Here is a 26,174-nt window from a genome sequence, read left to right as displayed (position 1 = left end):
AGCTGTCAATTAATCTGGGTTAAATGTAGGATTAACTTGACACACTGTTTGCCTTCTCACTGCATGTTTCCCCGTGACTGGTTTGAGATGAGGGAATAATTTGATTAAACTTTATCCAAGGCTTTTTGACAGTCACAGAAACACATGGACACATATATTTCAGAATACGAGTCATCGTCTGCTCCGCGTGTTATTATAGCGCTGTTTACATTTACTGCTTTCTTTTAGACGTGTGATAACTTCAGATGTATCCAATGCAGAGGAGTACATGGTGGCAATAAGAGCTGTTTTGTTCTGTGGCATCTGCTGGCGTATTATCCTCCTATCATTGTTTGTCCATTCTGATATGGGACTGGTTGCTGGTCTGTCCATCAAACCCAGTCCTCCCTGGAGAGACAGACTCCAGTTTGCAAAGACAACATGTTGGCTCATTCGCTCCCTGCTTGCTCCTATAATTCTAAGTGGTGAGTAAGTTCTGGGATATTATAGCTGTTTGTAGCCTCATGTTGCGGGAACATACACATGCATATGTGTGTTTGTATGGGTTGTTTTTTTGTGGATACCTCTGGTAAGTATCAGAGGTCAGTCTAGGTCAGCCCTAATGTCATCTCTCAGGCATTTAAAAAACCCAGTTGGTTGTCGAAGAATCGCTTAAGTCAGTGAAGAAGGCTGCATTGTCAGGCAGGAAGTGCTCACGCTGGGCATTTCCTGCCCCACCGCATGCCCTCTCTCTCTCACAGTGAGGACTTCTCTCAGCACACTCACTGAATATATGAAACACATATAGTGCGTGGTGTGATTAGAATATGAAAATTTAAAGCTTGAGTGAAATTTGAATGGCTAAATAATTCCAGACTGGGCTGAGCACAGGCCAAATAGCCTCTCTTTGTGATTTGTCTTAAGTGTTTATTTAAACTCTCAGGAAATTCAAGCCAAAGAAAATTAGCTTGTTATGCAGGCACCCTTTTTTTTCACATCAAGATCTGTGCAGGGCTGGATCAGTGCCAGGGCACAGTGCACGATCTGAGCGGTGAAACAGATGACATTCTCCTCAAGGCGTCCATTGACCCCCTCGTCTGCTTGTCGCGGGTTGGTATCTGAGGGGATGGGAAAAGGCCACATGCATGTAGATTTCTTTACGACTTGTCCTCGTGTCAAGGCTCATAAAGGAACACAGCACTGGAGAAGACGCAAGGATCTGTGGTTCTCATTACCGGGTCCCCAATGGCCCCTCTGGAGAGCGGCTGCAGAGTTCAGCATCAGTCCAGATGTGGAGCGGGGAACATGACCCCCCGATCACTGATTTGGCCCTGGGGAGAGACGAGGGAACGGAGCGCTACATCAAACCACAAGTTCGGGCGAGATGCTGACTCCAAGGCAGCAACTGCAGCTTTACTGTTAAGGCTCCCTTTCAACGCTGTTGTAGGCTGTGTGTTCACCAACCTCTGGCTGTTGTTCAGATTCCTTTCACTCAAGGAAATGCACAAGAAAATTTTGAGTTTATACCTTTTTAGTTGAAGGTGAAGGTTGACCTGCTGTGTGTCTGTAACAGCAGTCCGAGTGTTGCTGCTTGCCTGTGACCACACTATTAGGCCGTGGATCAAGGGACATGCCTTATCTACATCTCAGTTTGCCATTTATAGCCCTTACCCTTTACGTCTAATGACCTGGACCATGCAAGTGGAAATAATCCAAATTACATTTCCATGGAAATCCCTCTCCCCCCAACCCCCCTCTCAAGTATGAGGTGTGATCTTGCATGTTTGTGCAGCAGTGGTTCTTTTCGCCATGTGGAGGTGTGTCTCTAAAAGGGATGGGACTGCAGTTAAAGTCCAGGTTGAATCTGCGTTTTATTCATTTGACACCTTTTCACTGACTGGTGTATTGATTTAGCTGCACCGGTCACCTCACCCTTAGCTGCTGTGTGTGTGTGTGTGTGTGTGTGTGTGTGTGTGTGTATTCACCTGCATATGGACACACACATATCCAGGTTCACAGGCTCAAACAATAAATGAAGTGAGCAGTGGGACAGAAGTCAAAGCGTTTTCATTTTCGGTGTGCGCTCTTTTTTCCCCTCTTTGCCGCTCACTGAATGTCAGTGTTGGCCGCTGTGCTCCAGCCCTCCCATAGATAAGATAAGAACCACATGCTCTTCCCACCTCCTGGCAAGGGAGTCCCAGGCGGACCTGCTGACGCACGCACCCACAGCCCCCCCTCCCTGTTCCTGCCTCAGCCTCATGTCAGGAAAGTGAAAAGTAGTACCTTGGCAGCTTGCCCTTGACTCTCTGCCAGACGGAGTGCGCTTCAAGAGAAGTGGTCTTTTCCCTTTTTCTCTCGTGCATTTTTCATCTATGTGTTGCAGAGGAGGAACATCTTGCTTGCTAAACATCAGCACTGCCGTGGTCGGCCTCTGCTGTTGACATTGCTCGAGTCGACAGCGTCTGACAGGAACGCCGAAGACACACATTCACTATCACACAGATAGCTTACTGCTCAATGGGAAATAGAGAGGAGAGATGATGATAGGGTGAAGCCAGTTGTTGTTTTTGGCAGCTCTTAAAATGTTCCTTTATCTGCATATCTGAGTTTATTGTTTTAATTAAATCAACACTTTCCCTGCAGGAATGTGCAAGCTTACATAGGAAGAATTTAATAACTCTCCTCATATTATTTGATACAGCTTGCACTTTTCTCTTATCTTTGCAGTATTTTTGCAAAAACTAACAAATCTTGAAAATGTATCCATTAATAGCCATTTTATGCAGAAAGCCCAAGTCACCCAAATAACAGCCCAGGTCAAAATAAGTCACACCTCACCTTCAATAACCACCTTCCATCCAACTAAGTCAATGTCTCATCAACTTTCTCTCAGCTGAGAAGCATTGTTAAACAGCTCTTACCCCTAGGATGTGTAATGTCTGTTGTTGGGAAAGAGTCTTACCTGAGTTAACCTGACAGGCTAAATTGAGGGCAAAAGGTTTGTGAATTATATCCGCCTATGTGGCTAGCTCGTGAACATTTATAGTATATCAAATATTTTTCTTCACCATGACTTTTGAAGATCATTTTTATTAGACGTCATTACATAATTTGACTTGCCAATCATTTTGAACATTTATTTAAATGTTTATTTATTTAAAGTTTATGAAGATATGTTGCAAATTCTAACGTACTGTTTTCGAGCTGCTGCAAATGCAATCGATTTGGGCAGTCGACAGTTTCGTCCATTATCGAGAAATTCAACACCACCTATTAATAATTGGTGTGTTCAGAAGTGTGCTCTGTTGCACCTGTAACCACAGGTGTCCTGTTTTTGTATATCACTGCCACAAGGTGAATAGTTCAACCACTTTGGGTTGATCATTTTTGTAATGTTGGGAAATGGACAAATCAAACCCTAAAATGATTACTAAATGTATCAAAAACAATCTGACAATTTAATTGATATTTAAATTTAATGATAAAAATCATCCTTTCACCTGAATTGACATTCTTATGGGACTGCTTTGGGTAAGGAGCATACTTTGTGACATGTAGAGTTTTCTGTCGTGACAGACACTTTTATTGAAAAAATCTAATTTACAAATAGAACAGAAAAAGAGGATGTGGGTCTGCAGTTGGAAACATCCAGTGCAGTCACCATCTCTGTTTCTCAGCTTTCACATGAAAAATAAAGTGATGGCATAAAGCGTGGTGTTGCATCAGAACAGTGACTGAGAGGCTGTGCAGGCTTAAATCACACAAAATGTAAATGGTAAAATAAAGGCAGAGAGAGACAAATGAGCCCTTGCTTCACAAGGGTTTCTTTTCTTTTCCTATTCTCTAAAGGAGATTTAGCGTCACAAATAGTGTCGGGCTTTCCTTCTTGTCTAAATGTTGACCTGCAAAATGTCTTGCTATGGCTTGTGACCTGTATATGGTATCTCACCACAATTGACTCTTCAGTTCTGTTTCAATAGTTTAAAGTCGATATATACTAATACAAATCATGAAAAAATGTTGAAAGCACATTTTATTATACGAGGGAGTGAATTACTTACAGTTTACAGCATCTCTACAAGCCATTTACTTTTCCATATAAAGTCAGACCATGCCTAATTGATTTCCTTAATAAAAATGCTCATAAATCTGAATTGCAGCTCCCAAGTATTTACTGTTTTGAAGCATTTTAAGGATGTTTTGATGCCTGAAATTCCATATTAATACCACAAACTGGTGCTGACACAATACAGATACCCAGCCCTTGCTGTCTGTAAAAGCACTCCCCGTCGAACAGGAGCGTGTTCGTTCTGAAACTTGGATGTGAGTCCCAGACAGACGGTGACTGGTTTGGCCTTCCCTTCCCAGTCCCAGGGCGTGGTGTGCTGTACTCAAGATAAGTGTTATGCAACGATACCTCACTGCATGAACTCAGGCTTCAGTTTTTACACAGGAAGCCCGAGTCTGAGTCAGGCCCCAAAATCTCTGCCAACTGGGCTTCAGTCACTCACAAACATGCTCCACAAAACACTGTTTCCCACCTATACGTTTGTCTGACTTAATTTAGACTCAAAGTCATTTAAAGGTGCAATGTGGAATGAATGAAGATATGGACATACTTATAATTTAAAACTTAAGCCAACATTACCTCAACATTATCAACAGAATGTGTTCTGACATTATGTCAAAGACATATATGTATTATGTTGCAGAGATACAGTATCTACTGAAGTTAGCATGTTAACCTGTCCTGTGTTGCAACGCCACGTGTTTCTAGAGGCGATAGTCCGATTGTATAGTCCTAAGACTAATATTAGCTTCATTGCTTTATTAACTTATTGTAAAACAAACAAAATAAAACTCACCAAAACTGTCTTGCGTAGTATTTCAGATGTTTGGTTGAAATAAACCCTTAATTCACAAAGTTAGATGCGAAAATATTCTGGCTCTACATGCTGCTGCTGCCTCTCTAATGCCTAACCTCACTCTCGCTCCTCTCCCACTTGAGGGGGAGTTAGACCCCTGGCCTGAGCAATTGTAAATCACCTCCGCACTGTATTCCTTGTCATCAAACTGGCCCCGTCAGTCTCTGAGGCTTTCCATTCACAGTCCTGATACGCTCCGTTCTCGGCTGTAAGTAAAGAACGTCACAAAAACTCTATTCACAAATTCCCTTACTTCTCAGTATAAATCACCTCTGTACTGTCTTCCCTGTCGTCAAACTGGCCTCCGTCAGCCTCTGAGGCTGTGTTCAGTGTCAGTCCGGCCGCGTTTACTGGGAGGCTGCTGAGCCTGGCTCCAGTTCTGGTGCCCAGTCCGCCACCGCTTCCCACTGGAACCCCCTCACCTGGGCCTGAAAGTACATTTAATTGATTAATCATTTAAGTTATGTAGTTACAGTTATTTTTAAGGTATTAAAGCTATACATGAGTGTTTCTATTTTAAGCTATACCTACTTCTACTCCACTAGATTTCAGAGGGAAATACTGTACTGGCTTGTGAACCCTCACAAAAAGTAGTGTCAAGTGGGGGCCCCTAGTCACGATTCAGATGTTGAGAGACATTTCCCATTAAAATCTGTCAGATGGTTTAATTAAAAACAGTTCAAGAGAAAAGTCTAAATTATTAATGTAATTTTGGAAAGCAAACCTACTAAACTACTTATCTGGATATAAAGGAGATAATCAGCATTACAGCAACATTATGTAGAAATGTTGTCTTAGAATAATAGCTTCAAAGTCATTTTGATGATACACTGACTTATAATAGGGTGAATGGTGGCTCTGTCATTGCCACTCCGGCCCGGAGCGCCTGGCATTGCACCATGTAGCATTGGAATCCTGGGCAGGAACCCTATCATGACAATGGCATGACTCACACCAACACGACTATTCAGCGAGCTAGCTATAAGAAGAAGCAAAGAGTATAGATTGTACAATATAAGTTCTTTGGAAGAAGCTAGCTCGGTATTCTCAGTATGGATATCATGCGAGAGGCTGCAGAGAGACTGAAGACAAGAGTAAATATTGGACTGGCTTTTACTCGTTGGCGTGAGCTAAAAGAGCTGAAAGGATGCAAGACAGATGCTGAGCTGGCCTTCTTGCTGTTGGACTAATAAGCAATAACTTAGCTGGCTTGCTCTGTCTTGTGTTTTTGCACTTGATGCTTGTCGATTCGAGCAAAATCAGCTAAAGGTTTCACAGACAGAGGTTTAGCTGCTGGCTTTAAATCTTGAGTTGATATTAGCAAACTTACTAGACAACACACTCGGATATCAGAAATGTTACTTTATGTGCTCTAGCGTTGGTTGCTGGCTAGCTTGCCGCCCAAGTTTCAAGCAACATTGTGTAAGTTTTCTGCCATAAAATAACAGCTGGTGGAGAGCGGCACTGGTGTTTTGCCAGAGCCGGACAAGCGGGCAACATAACCAGGTTCAGCAGCCTCTATGAACATAACGTAAGCTAATGGAAGAAGTGAAGAGACAGAAGAGGACGTTGACAGAGGAAGCTAAGAAGCGAGAAAGAGAGTGACCAAGCAAGAGGCTGCCGGACGTTGGTGAGAGCTTCGTGAAATAAAAGGCTGAAGACAGACACAGAGTTGCCTTAACAATCTAATGTCATATATAATAGTGATAGTCACAGGGAATAGTACATTCTTAAGTAGTAGGAAATACATTTTTATAATATACTTCTATACTTTGATAGGACTTGAATGAAGTCCTTTTACTATTTTTACAATAAGTTACTGGTAGGCTACTTTTAGTTGAGTACAGAATTTGAAAACCTCTCCCGACACTGTTCAAGCGTAATCATAAACATGCCAATTAAATAGCAATTATCCTCTGCTGCAGCCTTGGCACAGCCCTACCATACACAGATAATTTAATGCTGAAAGCACGGGAAGACCAAACTGCTCTGGCCGAAACTTCATGGACTGGCTCAAGATATTGAAAATTTGAAAATGTGACAAATCAACAAAAAAGAGCTAGATAATGAGGATTTGGATTATATGTACATTTTGATTTGTTTATGTTTGACGTGTCAGACATTGTGTTTATTAGAATGAAATCAAAACATTTAGTGCTTATCTTGATGACGCCAATGTCTTTAGCAGCATTGGCCCTAGAGAGAAGGAAAATTTTACTGAGTTTGACTAAATACAAGAAAAAAAAACTGATCAAACCAGTGACCAAGCCATTGCTCCTGCCACTGCAGTCTCTCTCTCTCTCTCTCTCTCTCTCTCTCTCTCTCTCTCTCCTGATTGAGTGAGCACATGTGGGGTTAACCATTCTTGACCACAGCATGTGGGACAGATCTGGCTGCACCTTTGATTAGCCATCGTAGTCACAGGCCCAGGACACTGACGCATATCCCACAGCTCTGAGTGTCACTGCGGTCACATTAGGTTGAGCCGTGGCTCGAAAGATTTCAGCGGGAATCAGAGGGAAAGTCTCTAAGGTCGGCAGAAAGTAGCAGGAATGTTCAAGAAAAAAAGTGCATCAATCACCATCATTCTGCAATATAGTGGCTGATGGGTCAAACCAGTCATTCCTCTGGCTTCTTTTTCCAGAGAGCTTTAATAGAGATTGAAGATATTTACATTTTTGTCTTTTGCCAATAACCATCTAAACTGGTACAGATAAATGCATTTCATGTGTCTAGCTGCTTACCAGTGGACTTGACCTGAACTATGTCTGATGCTTAGAGCAGATGCAAACACTATTTAATTATTAGTATCTGTTTGAAGCTGCCTACTTTAACTGAAAGAAATGTCCAAATTATTTCAACAAAACATCTTTGCTCTTATATTTACTCCAGAGGAAGTCGACCCTTGAAGGCTTCCCTGTCGTGCTCTGCCTTCCGGTAATGATTCATAATATTGTATTGCATTGTCGTATTCACCATAAGCAATCAATGCATCGTCATAACATAGTTTTATAGGATATGTCTGGTCTGATCTTTTCCTCTGTGCAATACAGCCTCATTGTTGTACAAAACCGAATAAAACTATATCACTGAGCCGCAGTGTAATACTGGGTGACATGTTGCTTCATTACAATAAACACCAACACTATAGTTTAGTTCAGTCAACTCCAGAAACACCACCCTGTTGCCTGTTAGGATCTCTGGAGCACCAAATGTGTTTTAATCTGAAGCTGAAAATAGTCCCCAACAAATGCACTATTAACTCCTGTTTGAATAATGTGTGATAAAAACTACAGTGTCCAGCTGTCTTTTTTAGGTAAAAGCGCATATTCGTAACCTGTTTTACAGTATATCTTCAGTAGGAACAAATGGGCTTGGAGCTGACAGCCACATAAATGTTGGGGATGTCAGAAAGTATTGAGATATGGTTGGTTTTGGTATTTGTGTGAGTTTTTGACAACAAAAATATAGAATGTGGCCAGCTTTATCTTCTAAGCAATTGTTAGCCTGATAGGTCAAATATATATCATGCTCCCTACTTAAAATGTTAGTACAAACTTCAAATTTGGTCATACGTTCATTTCGCATTCTTCTCAGCCGAAGCAAAGGTTAGGGGTCAGAAATTAACAGTGGCTGTTCAAGAGAGCCATGGTTTCCTTTTGCTTTGCCAATAAGGCTTCACAAGTTCCAATTTTTGCTAGTGTGGGCTAGTAATTTTAAGCGCAGGGTTGTGCACAGAACACCATTTTATCAACCATTATATGCCCACTGCAAAATTACAATCATTGCAGTTTGTTTTGCCCCATGGAAATGGGACATTTGACTATTTTTGTTCATGTGCACACATATGATAGCTAAATAAGTTTAAGAGCCTGTTGACACAAAACATGTATTCATAAACTGATACAGCGTCCTTGTTTTTAGTGTCACAGTGCCTTCTTTGTGTTTCAAATAGGACAAAGTCGTAAGGGTCTTTTGCAGCGCTCCCATTTTACTCCTCTTTGTGTCTTTCTGTCCCCTGCAGCTCCCTTCAACCCCCCTTAACTTTGTCTGATTTATTAAGCCGTATTCTGCCGATGTGCGTCAGAGCTGGCCAGGAGTCTCGTGAGGCGTTCCGCTCCTGAAGATCTGTGTCTCGTGTCTGGACAGCGTCAGACCACAGTATCCTCCATCCCCCAAACTTACCGCCACCTCTGTTTGCCTTATTTGCCAGCAACCACAAGCCTGCTCAACCTACACACACACACACACACACACACACACACACACACACACACACAGTGAGCAGATGATCTATTGTGACTGAAGATCAAATGATTTGTTCTGGGGGAATGGATCAAAGGTTGTAGATAGCTGCTCACACTGTTTACCAGAGTCAGCAGCACTTTGATTCTAAAATTAAAAAAAGTTGAGCCAGTGCCACCTTCCACACACAGTTCTGTTGTCGAAACGTCTTTAGCCATTCACTACCCTGATATCATACATGATTTCAGACAGACACCCCACTTAGTAATACTTAGTGATAATATTTTCATGCTGTGTGTGTGTGTGTGTGTGTAGATAGATATATATTTGAGTGTCTGACGGCAGAACACATGCCTTCCAGCTGCATGTCCTCCTGTAAATTATGCTTGAAGGGAGTCTTCACAGATGCTGCTGATAACCAGATATTTCGTGAGAAAGCGGTATAAAAAGAAAACCGATCAGGACTGTCTGAATGTAGCAGCCTTCTTTCTACTATTATCTGATAACAGATACATTTACTGTATACCATGACATAAAATCTAAATTTAGCACAGCCATAGTATTTGTTTTTCTTCTCCAGGAAGTATTATTTTTGCATTTTATGCCAGCGTTGCGGTCACGGTCTCGCGCTGAGATGACATTACAAGTCTTTGTTCTAGACACACAGTCCATTTGCGTGAGTGACATAAACATGGTTTCCTAGTGCATCGTGACGGCCTCTCAGACGCCAGCGGGTGTATTAAAAACAACTTTCACTCAACGATGGTCTGGCAAATGGCTTTTTTCCCTGACAACAAAGACAGTAAACAGCAGCACTTAGCGAGCTCTCAAGAACCTAATTGCCTATTAAGCACATTCGAGTCCTCCTTTATCCTGCTGCCTCTGTTGGGGGCTCCTATCCCTGGAGACACAGCTTTACAGTAAACATAAGTGAGCTAGCTCGGCTATCTGAGAGCTTTAGCCGGAGCCTAGGTGCTGCTGCTGCCGCTCTCACTTCGCGGTAAAGAAAAGGAGATCACCTGTTACCTTTTTCTCTTCTCCATCCTCTTCTACAATTACGATGATTTTGCGCTAGTCTCCCCGCATTATTTTTAATTTTTTACACTGTACTTAGTCATGAATAAAGTTGTATAGTGCATGATCTAAAAGACGTTTTGTTTCTGTGCTCTTCAGGCTTGACAGATGAGAAAGTGAAGGCCTACCTCTCGCTGCACCCGCAGATGCTGGACGACTTTGTGCTGGAGAGTGTGAGTGCAGAGACGTTGGACAGATGGCTGAAGAGGAAGACCGGCAGCAGGCCTGCAGGTATACCCACTCCCGCACACAGGGACAAACATGAAATCACACACACACACACAGTGCAGCTCTCTGGATCACTGTGACATAATGATTGGATCAGCTGATTTCAGTATATTGACGCAGAGTTGTAATTTCTGTAATATTTGTCTTTGGTTAAATGTTTGTACTTTTTAGCTCACATAATCCCATATGTGTTCCTGACCAGTCAACCACAAGTATAGGCTGCCCTGAATATCTGCAGCCACGTCAGTCGTCTGCTTTTATTGCGCTGAAAAATAAAACCTTTTCTCTTGAAGACCAAGGGATAACCAGAGCCAAGGCAGAGTGTGCCTCTGCGGGTTGTATTTATTATCCTGGCCATTTGCAGTACAAATCACTCATCTTCACATGTGTCTCCTTTAATCGTCAGTGTGTGTGTGATAGACTGAAGAAAGGGAGGGGAAACGGGCATCTTGGGTGTTTACGGGTCATTAGATGTGTTTGAGCAGGCCGAGTTGAGTCTGTGCCGTGCGCTCCACACACAGCGGACTGTTTCTCAGACCAACCACATCCATCAAGGGCCCAGAGGGCTGGCACTCTGCCCAGTCGAGCTGCTGACGTCAGAGGCGACCTCCAGAGACATGCAGCCGGCTGAAGGGGGCCCAGGGGAGGGGTAGGGATAGAGGTGGTGGGGGTTTGTGCTGGCTCAGGGTGTGGGTGTGATGAAGTGAAGGGGGAAACTGGCGGATGGATTTGTCACATTTTGGAGTGGCTTTCTACATGAGGTCTACAGACAGTAGACTGCCATGCAGAGACATTGATTTCTTAAGTCTGAGCCTGCATTTCAAACAGTTTCCTGTATACAGTTTATATGTGTGTGTGTGTGTGTGTGTGTGTGTGTGTGTTGTTGACAGGTACTAAATAGAGGCCCTCATGTTAATCATTTTTGCTGGTGCCATGTAGGAATAACTAATTCCATCCATATAGTTCAGCTCAGAGCAGATGAAGCCTGTGCAAAGCAAACACTGATTCACAAAACTTCATTGCAGAGAATAAAAGGCGAGAGACTTTTGGCTTATGTTTCTGTGATTTTCATCAGTTTATCACGAGTCATGAAACTAGATTCTCTCAGTGCAAAGGTCATGTTCTTTCAGTTCTTAATTGAAAACTTCAGTTTTTCCCCACTTTTTAAAGATGCACTAATTCATAAAAAAACATACAAACTATTTTGTTTACTAAAAATTACTTACACTGAACATGACCTTTTTCAAAACTTGTTTTGGCATTCAGATTTTTACGTGTGTGTTTACCTCCCTTCTGGTTTCCATTTATATCAGGAAAATCAACTTGCATGGACTTGCAACTGGCTTGATTCAGGTAACTGATCCCAGTGAAAAACTCAAACTTATCGTTGCGCAAAGACTCAAAAGTGCTGATTGATTTGAAAAGTCTGCACTGCATTTCTGCACAGGCATAATGTGCATTTGACAAAAAGCAAAAGCAGACATGACGTTTGTTATAATGGCTTACATGTTTCAGGCAAGTTTCAAATTTCAAAGTTGGTTCCCATGTTGAACATGCTAAAACACTGCTGAGCCTTGCTTTGAAAAGTGGTCAGCATTAATGCAAACTATATTACTGATCCCTTGATAGGTGTAAAGCCCCTTGTAAAATGGTTACCTTCATTAATTGATTGGATGAGAATTGAGATGAGAATGAGATTATAAGTAGAGTAAATACTGTATTTAGCTTGAATATCAGGTCATTCTGCAGCTTTTTCTGTGTTTCTCTCTCTCATCTAAGTTGGCTAATAATGTTAACCTTTGAAAACTGATTTTGCGATCCACATTGTTGAAAATGCTGAAGGAAAGGCTGTTTTGGTGAAAAGTCTCTTTACATTGTTACAATGTAACATTCAAAACCATATGCAGCTTTACTGTCAATTTGTGTTAATGCGGTGTTTAGTACCAACTTAAAGTGGAACTCTGATTGCAAAAAGCTGATTTTACACTACAGTCTGTTTACGGATATTGAGGAGTTCTACTGCAGATGTAGAAAAGGTTGTATAAAGCTTTTTGTGGCTTCAGAGGGAGCTGTGCAAAATCTAATAAATTGCCTCAAGTGATGTCACCTGAGTCAGTGTCCATTGGGGCTGAAGACTACAAGCTTGAAAAAGAAAAGATTCTTGGTGTGTGGAGTTAGAAAGAAGCAGTGGGCTCACCAGAACTCTGTAGCCCGCTCCTCAGCTCTGCTTGAGACAAGCGGCTCCAGGCTACATTAGCTACTACTAGCATAACACAGCTAAATCTCAGACCAAACGGTCATCAGTTGAGAATAAGAATAAGAAGAATAAAAAAGACTATATTTCTGCTGCATTGATTTTTTTTACTTTTTTTTGTCTGTTCTTTGTGAGTCCGACAATGTTATAAGAGAGTAATGCTAAATCGGTGGAGAACCATTTTAAAGGTACCCTGCAGAGTTTTCTTCTAAACTAGTGTTTCTCAACGGGGGGCGTTTCCAACGACGATGGGGGGCGCTGGAAGCAATATTTTGGAAAGCGGGGTGTTGAGTTGCTTTTGGGGGTTGTTTGTTAGTTGGAAATTCTAAGGCAAGTTTACACCAAAAATTCACAACAATTCGAGTTTAAACTTTAAACTACTTGCAAAAAACGTGGTCTGCAACATTAAAACCTAGTTTAGTACACTGCGTCTGGACGAGAAGGTGTGCTGCAGCTGCATGCTGCCTTCATGGGAAGGGGAAATCAGAGTATCAACTGTAAAAGTTTACCCACATGGCGTTTACTGTGTAAACTCTGGAAAATTGACGCTCTCTTTCTTGGTATTACCGTGGAAAAGTGTTTATTTATTATTATAATACGCCATGAACATCTTGTTATGGCAGGGGTTACATTTACAAGAGGGATATTCCGGGAAGCCTAGCTAATAAGGAGATCTAAGTTAATGTTAGAATACAGCTGGGTTTTCGAGACTAACACACTGATAGTCAATATCGAATGCACGCCCCCCGGCTGCAACACAATTACACTTCATCCATGTCAATCTGTGGGAAACACTGAGTTATGATACGAGTTATTAACAGATGAGCTAATAAAGTCCAGTCAATAACTCAATTACTTTTTACTTCCCCACAAAAAGAGCCAAAAGGAGGTAAGACATAATCATGTGTGTTGACTCAGCAGGGATGATATTAAATAGGCCCAAGTTGATTTACGGGGGGGTGCGGCGCTGCGGAGGCGAGGCAAGGGGAGAAGGCAGGTAGGCGAGCCCAGCGGACTGAACGGATGACGGAGGTGAGTGAACCTGACGGGGAAAACAGAAAAAAACAGACAAGGCTAGTTTCAAGAGACAAGAGGTCGAAGAACGAGGTATCTGAGAGAGCTAGAACGTTGAGGTGGCACCAGGACTGAAGCGACGACGATCAAGCGGGGATGGAGTGGAGGGCCGGGGTTGAAATACTGGTGAAGATGAGGCTGATGGCTGGCAGGTGTTGCGGGCGGAGGTGGAGGTTGATGAGACACAGGTGTGGATCATCAGCCGGGCTCCGTAGCGGAGAGAGGGAGAGCACCCACAGAGGGAGAGGGGAGGAGACGCAGGGAAAAAACAGAATGCGAAACTAGGAAAAGAAACACAGGAAACTCACCGTCAGCCGGGCTGCCACCGCAACAGAGAGCCTCACCACATTATATTCTATTATATTTAGTAGGCCTATATATTTTGAATTGTCACCTGCCACCTGAATTTTGTGTTTCCCTTTATATAATAAGATATTTCCACCCTAAATTGATGCAGAAGGCTGAAGTTAAAGCAGAAATTTTACCAGAATAATAACAATAGTAACAACAACAATAAAAGAAATTAACAATATTCAGTGCAGATAGCCAACATCTTTTTTGATGGGCGCGGTAAGCGACCTGGATAATGGATAGGGGTGCGCTGGCCCAAAAAAGGTTGAGAACCATTGTTCTAAACAAACAAGGTTGTATTTGTATTCAGTGTTCCTCACTTAAAAATAGGTCTGGGCAATAAAACAGTAACAGTAATTATTGAAATATAATTTCCCTCAATACAACAAATGTTTAATAAAGATTAGATTTATAATTAGCAAATATTTCTTTTGTTGAGGAAAAAGAGATGAAAAAAGATTTGACTTATTTTGCCAATGCATATTTGTTGAAATTAGATTTTTTCATTATAATTGTTTTAAATGTTGTACTTCAGATTTGTTAACTAATCCACTGTCTGTGTTTGTCATGTTTTGAGCATAAAGAATAGTTTAAAACCTCAATTAACCATTTAGTTTCTTCAACTTTCACTCAGGAGAATAAAATCAGCCTTTAAACTTTGAAAGAAATATGATTTGGCATTCATTGTAATTATTGATATCGACTAATATGAAATTTTTATCGCCCACCCTTACTAAAAACAATGTTTGTGTTCTTGAGGGCTCACAAACATAAATGCATTTCCTTCCTCAACGCTATATTGACTTCCTGTTGATGGCCACATATTTTCACAATGCAGTTTTGACCATCACGTAAAATATGATTAAAATTAATTGAAATATGATCAAAATGGCAATATGGCCAAGTACAGAGTCCAAATTGCAGAAGCTAAAATTAATGTGTGACAAAACAGCATTATAATAAAGTACAATAGTGCAGCTTACAAATCATCATGACAATAGGTTTTTCAGTAAAAATAAAAAATTGCGTTGCAAAAATTATCATTCCCACTAATTGTGAATCATATCGCAAATCATATTATCTGTAAAAATAATCGTAATATGATTTATTTAATTTTTACCACTTCCTGCATCCATACTTTGTGTAAGTATTCTTACACAAGTCTCAGACTCACAATGGGCTTGCTGTTTTGTTTGAATACAAAATGCAGGTATTGAACAATATTTAGCAACTAGCTCTGTGCAGCTGACCAGACTTGGGTTGAAAAGATTAGTAATCAGCCATGTCTCTCTCGGGGGTTGATCTTTACATCACATTCAGCAGTATCACTCTCCGTCCACTTCCTCTGTTAGACCACTGTGAGCAGACACTTAGGCACCACTCTGAAGCCTCTCTGCGTCTCCCTCTCAGTGGCAGTATCCACTTAAATGACAAGCACTGTCTAATTTCTGGTTCATCACACAGGCTGGTCACTGTGTTGGGATGATGGCTAGAATCGGACTTGGCGATTAGTTGACGACGGATTAAGAAGCGGGACTTTTCCTGTGAATGTTTGTACTGACAAAAGTTTATTCTGAAGGTGTATTTCTATGTCCATTTTTGCAGTGACACTGCAGAGATCAGATTGATCTTACATTTTTTATGAGTGCAGCAGCAGGAGCAGGACCTGTCATCATGTGATCGTCACTGAGATAACCACTGTTTCCTGGAAGCAGTCCCTGCAGCCAGTCCCGTTCTCACTTATCATGTGATGGGCTACATTGGATTACATAAATCAGTTTGTCTGTACACATACACGCAAGCGGGTGTGAGTGTGTGTTGTGCAAAAGCTGTGTTACAGCCTGTAATTCCAGAAAAGGCATTCACATTTGTATTGCTTTGAATCTGCTGTGTGGTAATATTACAAATGTGCCCTGTCATAATAACTGAATTATAGTTTTCTTGTATTGTTCTCTTGTTTATTGCTTTATTGCTTCATACAGTTGGATTTACAGCATCCTGTTACTGAACACAGTGAGCAGAACACGATTTCCCAGAATCCCCACTGATGTCATTTGACCATCACACCTCTCAGAGACCACTGTCCCACTGGCAATGTTTACTTCACACTACTCACTGTTGTTGGGTAATTAATAAATCCCAAACCCTTTGCTGCTCCCGTCCAGAGGCCCCTAGGTACTCAGTGGTGCCTTCTGCAATGCACACACACACACACACACACACTAACACACACAAAGTGTATATGTAACAATTGTGTCTGTTAGTCAGATTGTGCAAGGCTTTTCAGGTTCTGCTTATACAAACAGAGTTGTGGATGAAGGCAGGATAAAGTCTGCAGTGTAACGTCTGTTATTGTTGCTAGATTTGTAACCATGTACATTGATGCATTTTTTTGTATTTTTATGCTTCCTTTGTGGATGAACACTTTATACAGTACATTTTGTTTCATTCATATTTCCTCATTACCTAAATTTGTGAATGAGGAAGAGAAGTTCAGATACAGTATAATCTGTCAAAGATACATTATATCTGAACTAGGACTCCTACTAACAATTATTTTCATTGCTGATTAATCTGTTCAATATTGGCCTGTCTGATAAGTCACGGAGAACTCTGTGGAAGAAGACTGAGTGAGTCTCCTGCCTCTCTGGCCTGTGCTTCAGAGGGCAAGAGAGTTAAGCAGCTGATACTGTTTCTCAGATGTGTTTAGAGGGCAATCGCAGGCAGACAAAGATGTGCTTGTGTAGCAGAACCTCATACCCCACCACTGATAAGAGAGCTGTCTCTCCTGCAGGGCTTTCCAACAGGAGGGAGGAGGAGGCCCCCTACGCAGCCCTAAGTGCATACTGTTTAAAATGCTGGGGGGAAAAAAACTTTTTGATTTGCCAGTGTTGTCTGAAATGCAAGTAGGATTATATGCCAAACAAAATGTTTTGTTCTTTAAAAGTCTTTGCTCACCCAAAAGTATCTTCTGAATGCCAAAGTGTATCTTTCTCAAAGCTGTTGTCTATTGTTGTAAATTGAACAACTACCTGACAGTTAGTTAATCCTGGCACAGAGCATGGCACAGCAGAAGAAGACTGCTACTTTTGGCTTCTGCGCGTCCTCCATGGAGAAGTTTGATGCAGGTCGACCACTAAGTCACTGCTAGCTGACCATCCTGTGTGTGTGTCTGTGGCAGCAGATCAATGAAGTGTCCATCAAGTATCATGCACATTTATACCCAGCTGACTGAGAGATTTTTCACCAGTGAAAGGTCTTAGCCCCGGTCCGCTGATATTTTCTGGGTGCTTCTTTGAATCATTTATTACCATGTCTCATCAAACTGTTTCGTCGGAGACGTTTGTGTTTATATGTGAACTGCAGGCTTTGCATGTCGGTCTGTAAAGAGTAAAGTCAGACGTCTCTCGTCTTTAACAGTGGTTTCCAGAAATCAAGAGAGACTATTTTATAAGGCTAAAAGATTATGGCACAAATGATAAATATCACTAATTATAATTATCAAGATTGTTAAACTACATTTTTAATCTAGATTAATCATTATTTGTTACAATTTCAGTATATTATTAATATTAGTATTATTATTTATCCATTGCACTTTGGTACCTTAAAATATTTTAAATTATCTCACTTTTTTTTTATGTATTTATGGACTGTATTAACTTATTTAGTAAGTATTTCTGTGCTGTAACAACAATTGATTTTTTTTTTCTTGCAAACATATCATACCACTGCAATGTAGAAATTGCCATGTGAATATGAAAAGATTCACAAAAAAGGGAATGCAAATTTTTCAGAGCAAACATTTTAATGTTTCACTAGATTTCACTAGAACTAGATTATTAGTATACTATAGCCCAGTGGAATTTTAATAAATACTATTGAGTAGGGTGGGACGATTTGACCTAAAATTTAAATCAGGATTAATTGAACATTTTACCTCAATTACAATTAATGAACGATTATTATTATTGGGTTTTTTTTTTACCCTCATAGTTCACTGACAAGGTTTATAGGCTACTGTAAATATGCTCAGCTAATCAAGGTGGGGTATTTTCTTCGATCCCAGATGTCAAAAATCGATTATCAAAATGTTAATTGATAAAGTAATGTTGACGTGCACATGACAGACACATGTCCCCTATATTCGGCGCTGCTGAATGAATGAGCACCACTACTAAAATTCATAAGCACGCTGCTTATCGTGACGAGCCCCCACCCTGAGTCTTGGCCCCCGGGTTCCTAGCCGTTCTGGCCACCAAACCCTAAACATCTCACTTCATCCCTCCATTCTCGACCCCTTCATCCTTCTACCCTCGAACCTTTCATCATAAATACTCCTCATTATCCGAATAAACTTCCTTTTTATACCTCACACTGGCGTGGTCTTTGTTAGTAAAGAGATGAGAGGATATCAATATGTTCACAAGATTTCTCATCAGTCAAGAAAATATATATGTCTGTTTGTTATTATGGCAATATAAACTGTGTGTCTTCCACTCCTTGTTGCTTAATCTGATGAGTATCTGTAGTGACTGTAGTGGTTGAACCCACTGAAAAGTATAACTAATGGGGGTGCTGTGGGTTTTTTTTTTTCTTTTGACTGCTGCACAAATGTCCCACTTTCAATATGTGCAAATAATTTGCACAGATATTCTTGTGTGGTGTAAAAAGGCTTTAACCCCCTTGAGATGATGGAACTAGAATAAATTTATACATCCAGACTCAGGAGAGGGTTTATCCTGTCTGACGTCATGCTTATCCATTTATTTTGACTTTGCTGTTTGTTTTGTCTTAACTGCTGCAAATCCTTGATCTTGAACAATGAGAACAACTAAAATACTACAACAGGACTTTCTGTAAAACTAAAAATATAACTTACTTATAACTAGCTTAATATTTAAAAAAACCAATAGTATGACCAAAAACACCAAATTTTGATTCATGATTAACTACAACAACCATGCAGCCTTCTCATTCTGTTAACAAATTTTGTAAAAGTTGTTATTCATAAACTTTTTTGTAGGCACTAAACAGAATCCGGAGGTAGAGTACTGTACACATTAGCCTTATAAACAAAACCTTCAAAAGGAGCCTTACGCACTAAACACTGTTTTACAAGACAGAGTAGCATGTATCCAGAACAGATACCTGCCAACTTAAAGCTAAACATCCCAGTGTTGCACACCCGACAAACATTTTAACTGAGGTTGTTCCGGTTCAGGAAAAGTTTGAATGGAGTGATGAAGTTACTAGAAGAGGTCTGTTCAGCCTCTGCTGCTTTCAGGAGTTGCTACACAGTTGTGTTTAGCGTTCATTGCTTAGTGAGCAGGCAGTATATCTTCAAAGAACACGCTGGCCATCTCCTCCTCTGTTTACTAAAAGAGCAGCGGTGTCCTTGAAAATATGGGATGGCATTAGAACAGGCTCCTGGTCTCTGTCGCTGAGCTGATGGCTGACCACATTGTGTGGTGACAAAAAAAAAACAGAGACATGCACACACACTTGTACACATACCTGTCTTGTCTGCCCCCTGTAACTGTGTCCTTATGGTTAATCCTGAGATATATACCTTATGAAACAAAGATGTTATTGTTGCAAAGCGGGACAGGCCAACCGACAGGTCAGTTTTAGATATTTTGGAGCCTATTTTGCTGGCCATACATAATGGAACAGTCCACACATTTTCTCACCCACTTTTCATCAGCAAGAAACAAGAGCATAGCCAAACACACAGTACAGTAGATTCAAGCTATTTTTTGCTTTCTAAGAAAACCATGAACCACACTTTTTAAACCACGCTGGACCTGCTCCTGCTGAACATGTACACGGTCCTGCAGGCTCACTTTAAAGGAACTACTAGACCTGTCACGAGCAGGCAACTGGTTCTGCATTTGCTTTCGTATCTAAGTGGTTCCCAGGCACAGGAAGGTTCTGCATTTGAAAGTACAACCGCTTCCTGTTAACTTTTTGGCCCCTTACACATTTTCAGTTTGTAGACACGGTGCTCAGTGCTCCACCTGTGGTTCCGCTGGGACCGCCGAATACCATCAGTGTTGGCATTGCAACATCTGAAAATAATAAGGGTCAACATCATGCAAAGAGGTGGTTGTTCTGCAACCTTATAAGGACTGCACCACCTTATTTAAAAAAGGCCCAAGATCTGATGTCATTCATTGTGGGTGACACACAGTTTGACCTGGGTGTTTGTGTTTTTGTCTGCTTGCATTTGGTTTTGAACTGTCAGTCGTGACCTATCTGCCTCTCCAGTTAGTGCTCCTCCTGTGGGTGAGAAGAGAGAGGTGGGGCACTGCTGCTTGTCCCTTTGACAGTTAAGTAGGTGAGGGGGGCCTGAGAGCTGATAGATCAGGTCACGGAAGCCAAAACAAATCTTTATAATGCCGCTCATAGCTTGCTAGCAAACACCACAGACCCAGAGGCACAGTATATACAACTGCAATTTGTCTGTCATGCATATTCCATATACAAGGCAGTTTTCCATTACATTCAGTTCATGTATTGAATTAACGGCATGATGAGGTTGATTCTCAATGACTTTCAATGTTTGTGTTAAAATGGGTGGTGTTAAGGCGCTCTCTGGTAGTTTAATAGGTAATAAACCTACCGTATTTGTAAAATTTGCATTTCAATGAGGTGCATGTCAGAATATTCTTGGCCTAAACTCATTATAAAAAAGATTCTGTCTTTATTTTTTCCTTTATTCAAAGGGGTTTGAAGTCTTTTTCAAGTGTAGCTCTCTGTCCTCTGATTGACGTCATGCCCAGCCAGGGGTTCACTCTGAAATAGCTCTCATGGCTAAGTTAGGAAACTCATAGCACATTGGAGGAATGTTTAAAACAACAAACAATGCAGCTGGCTGTAATCTTTTTCTTCACATGTACAAAGAGGTTCATTTCAAAAGAGGACCAGCTCGAGTCAGCACTTCAGTAGAGCCAGCTTTTTGCGTGATTTGATCAGATGAAAAGTTACCCAAGAGATCTGAGCAGTTACTGTTCCCGTGTGCTGTTGACGCATGTATAACAAAGAACCGCTGGAGCTGTGTGGATGGTTTTATTTTCGTCCCAAGTAGCACTCCCAGACCCCACTCCCAGACTATAAGTCCAGAAACTGTTATCATTGGCTAAAGCTTTCATTATTATCACATACTTCAGTGTCTATGTCCAAAGACAATAGTCATATGTCTACTGTCTCTCCAAAAGCCTGAAATCACACCAGGAATTTGCACTTGAGGCCACAAAATGTTGCACTTGTCAAATTAAATTAATACCTCTCTTAATTCCATTTTATAAGGATCATAATTTATGCAAATGTCTTCCTGCATCAACAGTAGATTAAATATTCATCCATAATTTATACATAATGAGTATTAATACTTTAAACACTGAATTTTTTATTGTTGCATTTGCTCATTTACAATTCACCTGATTTCTGGATGTTGTGCCTTTGTAATCCATCGGTGCACAAATCCACTGCAGATTATCCACCTTACCCTCAGACAGCCAGGCCAGACTTCTGTGTGGCTCACAGTAGCACATTGGCAGGAGCTGAGAGAATTAAGTTTTCACAGACAGTCTGGCATCTACTCCGAAGTCCTTTTCACTAACCTATATTAAACAGCCACAGTGGCCACATGTTATAATTGATTATAAATACCAACACATAGTGTAACCGCAGGTATAAGGGTCCTAAAATCTGCAAAAAACTTGAAGCTTTTGAGCTAAAGTTTGCTAACATTAGCTAACATTAGGCACTATAAGCTACTAGTCATACCAGAACGAGTAGCTAGTGGCAGAATTCCTTCCAAGTACACTGAACAAAATTATAAATGCAACACTTTTGTTTTTCCCCCTATTCATCATGAGCTGAACTCAAAGATCTAAGACTTTCTCTATGTACACAAAAGGCCTATTTCTCTCAAATATTGTTCACAAATCTGTCAAAATTTGTGTTAGTGAGCACTTTTCTTTTGCCGAGATAATCCATCCACCTCACAGGTGTGGCATATCAAGATGCTCATCAGACAGCATGGATATTGCCTTAGGCTGGCCACAATAAAAGACCACTCGAAAATGTGCAGTTTCACTGTATTGTGGTGTCCGAGGGGGGGGTCCAGAAAACCAGTAAGTATCTGGTGTGACCACCATTTGCCCCATGCAGTGCAACGCATCTCCTTCGCATAGAGTTGATCAGGTTGTTGATTGTGGCTTGTGGAATGTTGGTCCACTCATCTTCAATGGCTGTGCGAAGTTGCTGGATATTGGCAGAACCTGGAACATGCTGTCATATACGCCGATCCAGAGCATCCCAAACATTCTCAATGGGTGACATGTCCGGTGAGTATGCTGGCCATGCAAGAACTGGGGTGTTTTCAGCTTCCAGGAATTGTGTACAGATCCTTGCAATATGGGGCCGTGCATTATTATTCTGCAACATGAGGAGATGGTCGTGGATGAATGGCACAGCAATGGGTCTCAGGATCTCGTCACGTTATCTCTGTGCATTCAAAATGCCATCAATAAAATGCACCTGTGTTCGTTGTCCATAACACATGCCTGCCCATACCATAACACCACCGCCACCATGGTCCACTCGATCCCAACGTTGACATCAGCAAACCACTCACCCATACAGCACCATATACACTGTCTGCCATCTGCTCTGTACAGTGAAAACCGGGAATCATCCGTGAAGAGAACACCTCTCCAAAGTGCCAGACGCCATCTAATGTGAGCATTTGCCCACTCAAGTCAGCTACGATGACGAACTGCTGTCAGGTCGAGACCCCTGTGAGGACGACGAGCATGCAGATGAGCTTGAGACGGTTCCTGAGAGTTTGTGCGGAAAGTCTTTGGTTATGCAAACCGATTGTTGCAGCAGCTGTCTGGGTGGCTGGTCTCAGATGATCTTGGAGGTGAAGATGCTGGATGTGGAGGTCCTGGGCTGGTGTGGTTACACGTGGTCTGCGGTTGTGAGGCCGATTGGATGTACTGCCAAATTCTCTGAAACGCCTTTGGAGATGGCTTATGGTAGAGAAATGTTCAAACATTCAATTCATGTGCAACAGCTCTTGTAGGCATTCCTGCAGTCAGCATGCCAATTGCACACTCCCTCAAAACTTGGAACATCTGTGGCATTGTGCTGTGTGATGGAACTGCACATTTTCGAGTGGCCTTTTATTGTGGCCAGCCTAAGGCACACCTGTACAACACTAATGCTGTCTGATGAGCATCTTGATATGCCACACCTGTGAGGTGGATGGATTATCTCGGCAAAGGAGAAGTGCTTACTAACACAGGTTTTGACCGATTTGTGAACAATATTTGAGAGAAATAGGCCTTTTGTGTACATAGAGAAAGTCTTAGATATTTGAGTTCAGTTCACGATGAATGGGGGCAAAAAGTTGCGTTAATAATTTTGTTCAGTGTATATTGAATACTGCAAGAAGGTATTTTATTGATTATGAATCCAAGTTTAAATTTATAGAAGAAAAATATTGTCTTTCAAAAGTAACATTGTCTTGCTTTAAGCTTTGTACTTGTAACTCTATTGACTTTGTAACCCTACAGAACTAGCCAACTAGCTAGTTACAATGTTGTGGCACAGCAAAAAATTTTCATCTATCATCCACCTGTAATCAATATCAGATCTGAAATAGAAGTAAGATCTAACTTTGTTTCAAGTTTTTTTAACATTGTGATTGTTCTCTTTACAGATGACACATCAGCTAAAGACGTCAGCAGGGTAGGTTTTTGCTTAATTTATATGTACATATTTATGTGACAAGGCACATGAAGCTCCACTCTACAGTTTCACACATTGCAGATAACTTATTAATATACTGTACCTTGCCCCATAATTCCCAAAGTTAAACTTAGTGACTAATTGAGGGGACACTGTGGCTGAACTAATTCAAGGTCAGCGCAGGACTCAATACCGTCCTTCAATAGCTGCAAAATGTCATGGTGTACTTAATTAAGATGCAAATTGACTATGCTCTTTGATGACAGTTTTGTTTGTCCTTGTGCCTTCTTTTTTTAGAACATTGCCATTGTGACTTTGTCTCATTCACTGGAAAAATGTAAAAAGCATGAAATAGTTTACATATTCAGGTTGCAGCACATTAGTGATGCTTGTGATGTTAACACCGGAGTTGTCCAGAAAAGGCCAGACTCTGGGTCTCCAGGTTGGCAAATCAAATTAACACAAACAATATAAATGTTTTGCTGCACTGGACCCTCGTCATGTGTGACACAGTTGGCAGGAAAGTTATGGGAAAGAGAAGATGTGTGCCACATAGGTATGTTTACACCTTTGTCATCTTGACAGCATTATGCACCTTAGAGGCCGGGCGTCAGCGTCCACAGTTAGGCCCTAGAGCTGGGTAGAAGGGACTTCACACAGAAAAAAACCTGGGCCACTCGACCCCTTAGTGCGTCATCCATACGTCTGTGCAAACAGGATGTGGGAGGATAGAAGGCGTCCCGTGGGGGGAGGCTTTCTAGTGCGCCACTCTCACTGCCGTCCTGTCCTCACCCTCTCTGCAGGCGCAGAAATAGACGGCTCTCTGGCTCCGTACAAGGCAGGAGGTCTGCCTCTTACATAACCACACTTTCAAGCTGAGGCTGAGCAGCAGATCTTGCCAGGGCTCTAATCAGAGCTGTGGGGCTCCGGTGGCCTCCTCTCAGGACTGCGGGGGGATCCCAGGGCTAGAATGCAGCAGTGAAGGGGAGTGTAAGGGTAGGGCGGAGGGTAATGTTGTGATGAATGGCTCTGTCTTTGTGAATGGCAGGAAGATAATCCCTTTTCATTCAAAAAATAAAAATCTTCCCATTTGAGATAGTAGCTAGCTGCTGCAGTAACATTAGACTGGGTGCAGTATAGAATGCAGGTTGTTGTCACGTTTTTTTTTTGTTTATTGCCGTAGCGCTTTGCTGAATTTTGAAATTCAATCACAGTGCAGGCTGTGCAGTTGCAATTTCTGTGTGTCTTGTGTCCAGCAGTACCAGGACACAAATATGCAGGGTGTGGTGTACGAACTCAACAGCTACATGGAGCAGCGCCTGGACACTGGAGGAGACAACAAACTCCTGCTCTATGAGTTGTGCAACATCATCAAAACAGGTAAAAGTATATCCCGCTTATTGTTCACTGACAACGTATATTTTTTGTTTTTGAGAAATACATTTATAATGACAGCCGTTTCTATAAACATCTCCCTGTGATTCTGGGGCCAAATACTCTAAATACCAAAGGTAGAAAATTTCTTTTAAGTGGAGGATATACTTTGGTTAGTAACCTGAGAAGAGAGTTTACTCAATTTAAATTGTTCTTTTCTGACACCAACTCAAGTGCCCACTGTGGCAAACCTTCCCATTAGCTTCGCCAATATGAAAGTGAATACTTAATAATTAAAAAATAAGCAGTAAAAATTGTTATGAATAAAAACATTAAAAACATTCAGGTTGATTGAATGAAATGATCAAACAAACTGTATAATTTTAGACAGAGACAAGCCCAGGACTTTATCCCTCTAACCCCGTCAAAGTCTAATATGTTGCATTATATAAATACATTAGCTTTCGTCAAAGAGTCAAACCAAAGGACCATTTCACCCAAACCACTTTAGTCATTAACTTCCTGAACATCTATATATTCACTGATGTTCCACGGGTCTGTCTGTTGTCACACTGTCTGATAAAATGACCTATATATCAGTGTGAAATGGGACTGGAAAGGAGGACTGGGAATGAGATGAACTGGATGGCAGTCAAAGCCCTCGGTCAGAGTGCCCTCATTGTTATGTGGGACATTGTTAATAGATGGTTATTAGATTGTAACTGGACTGTCTCCTTGTCACACTTTACCTCTCAGGTGTACCTGCCATTTATTGTGGGACACATCTATATGAGAGAATGTAACATGGACATACAATGACAGCTAATGTCAGTTGTTGCTGGACTGCCTCACTGTATTTAAAGCACTTTCACTGCACACATGTGACCTGCGTGCCTCTTATTTCCACA

General features: G+C 41.4%; 1 protein-coding gene and 1 long non-coding RNA gene across 8 annotated transcripts in view; one reads left to right on the top strand and one right to left on the bottom strand.

The window, feature by feature from the left end:
- pde10a (phosphodiesterase 10A) overlaps positions 1 to 26,174 on the top strand; it is a 61,987-nt gene that overhangs the window by 21,199 nt on the left and 14,614 nt on the right. For 5 of the 7 annotated variants that reach the window (XM_038737194.1, XM_038737193.1, XM_038737192.1 and 2 more), the window contains 3 exons: positions 10,323 to 10,454; positions 23,864 to 23,892; positions 25,149 to 25,272. In XM_038737194.1, the coding sequence (XP_038593122.1) occupies positions 10,323 to 10,454; positions 23,864 to 23,892; positions 25,149 to 25,272 (285 nt within the window). Of the gene's footprint in view, positions 1 to 10,322; positions 10,455 to 23,863; positions 23,893 to 24,695; positions 24,889 to 25,148; positions 25,273 to 26,174 lie in introns of those variants that run through there. The other 2 variants (XM_038737198.1, XM_038737197.1) reach the window with 2 other exon arrangements.
- LOC119917114 lies at positions 886 to 2,524 on the bottom strand. The gene is made up of 2 exons (XR_005447224.1): positions 1,965 to 2,524; positions 886 to 1,310 (listed from the first exon to the last, which is right to left on the bottom strand). It is a non-coding gene; the product is annotated as an uncharacterized LOC119917114 (long non-coding RNA).

This window comes from Micropterus salmoides, unplaced genomic scaffold (genome assembly GCF_014851395.1).
Source record: "Micropterus salmoides isolate LMB-PRFRI ecotype aquatic unplaced genomic scaffold, ASM1485139v1 Ms_hic_scaffold_22, whole genome shotgun sequence".
Classification (NCBI taxonomy): domain Eukaryota; kingdom Metazoa; phylum Chordata; class Actinopteri; order Centrarchiformes; family Centrarchidae; genus Micropterus; species Micropterus salmoides.
This window is presented reverse-complemented; position numbering and strand designations above follow the sequence as displayed.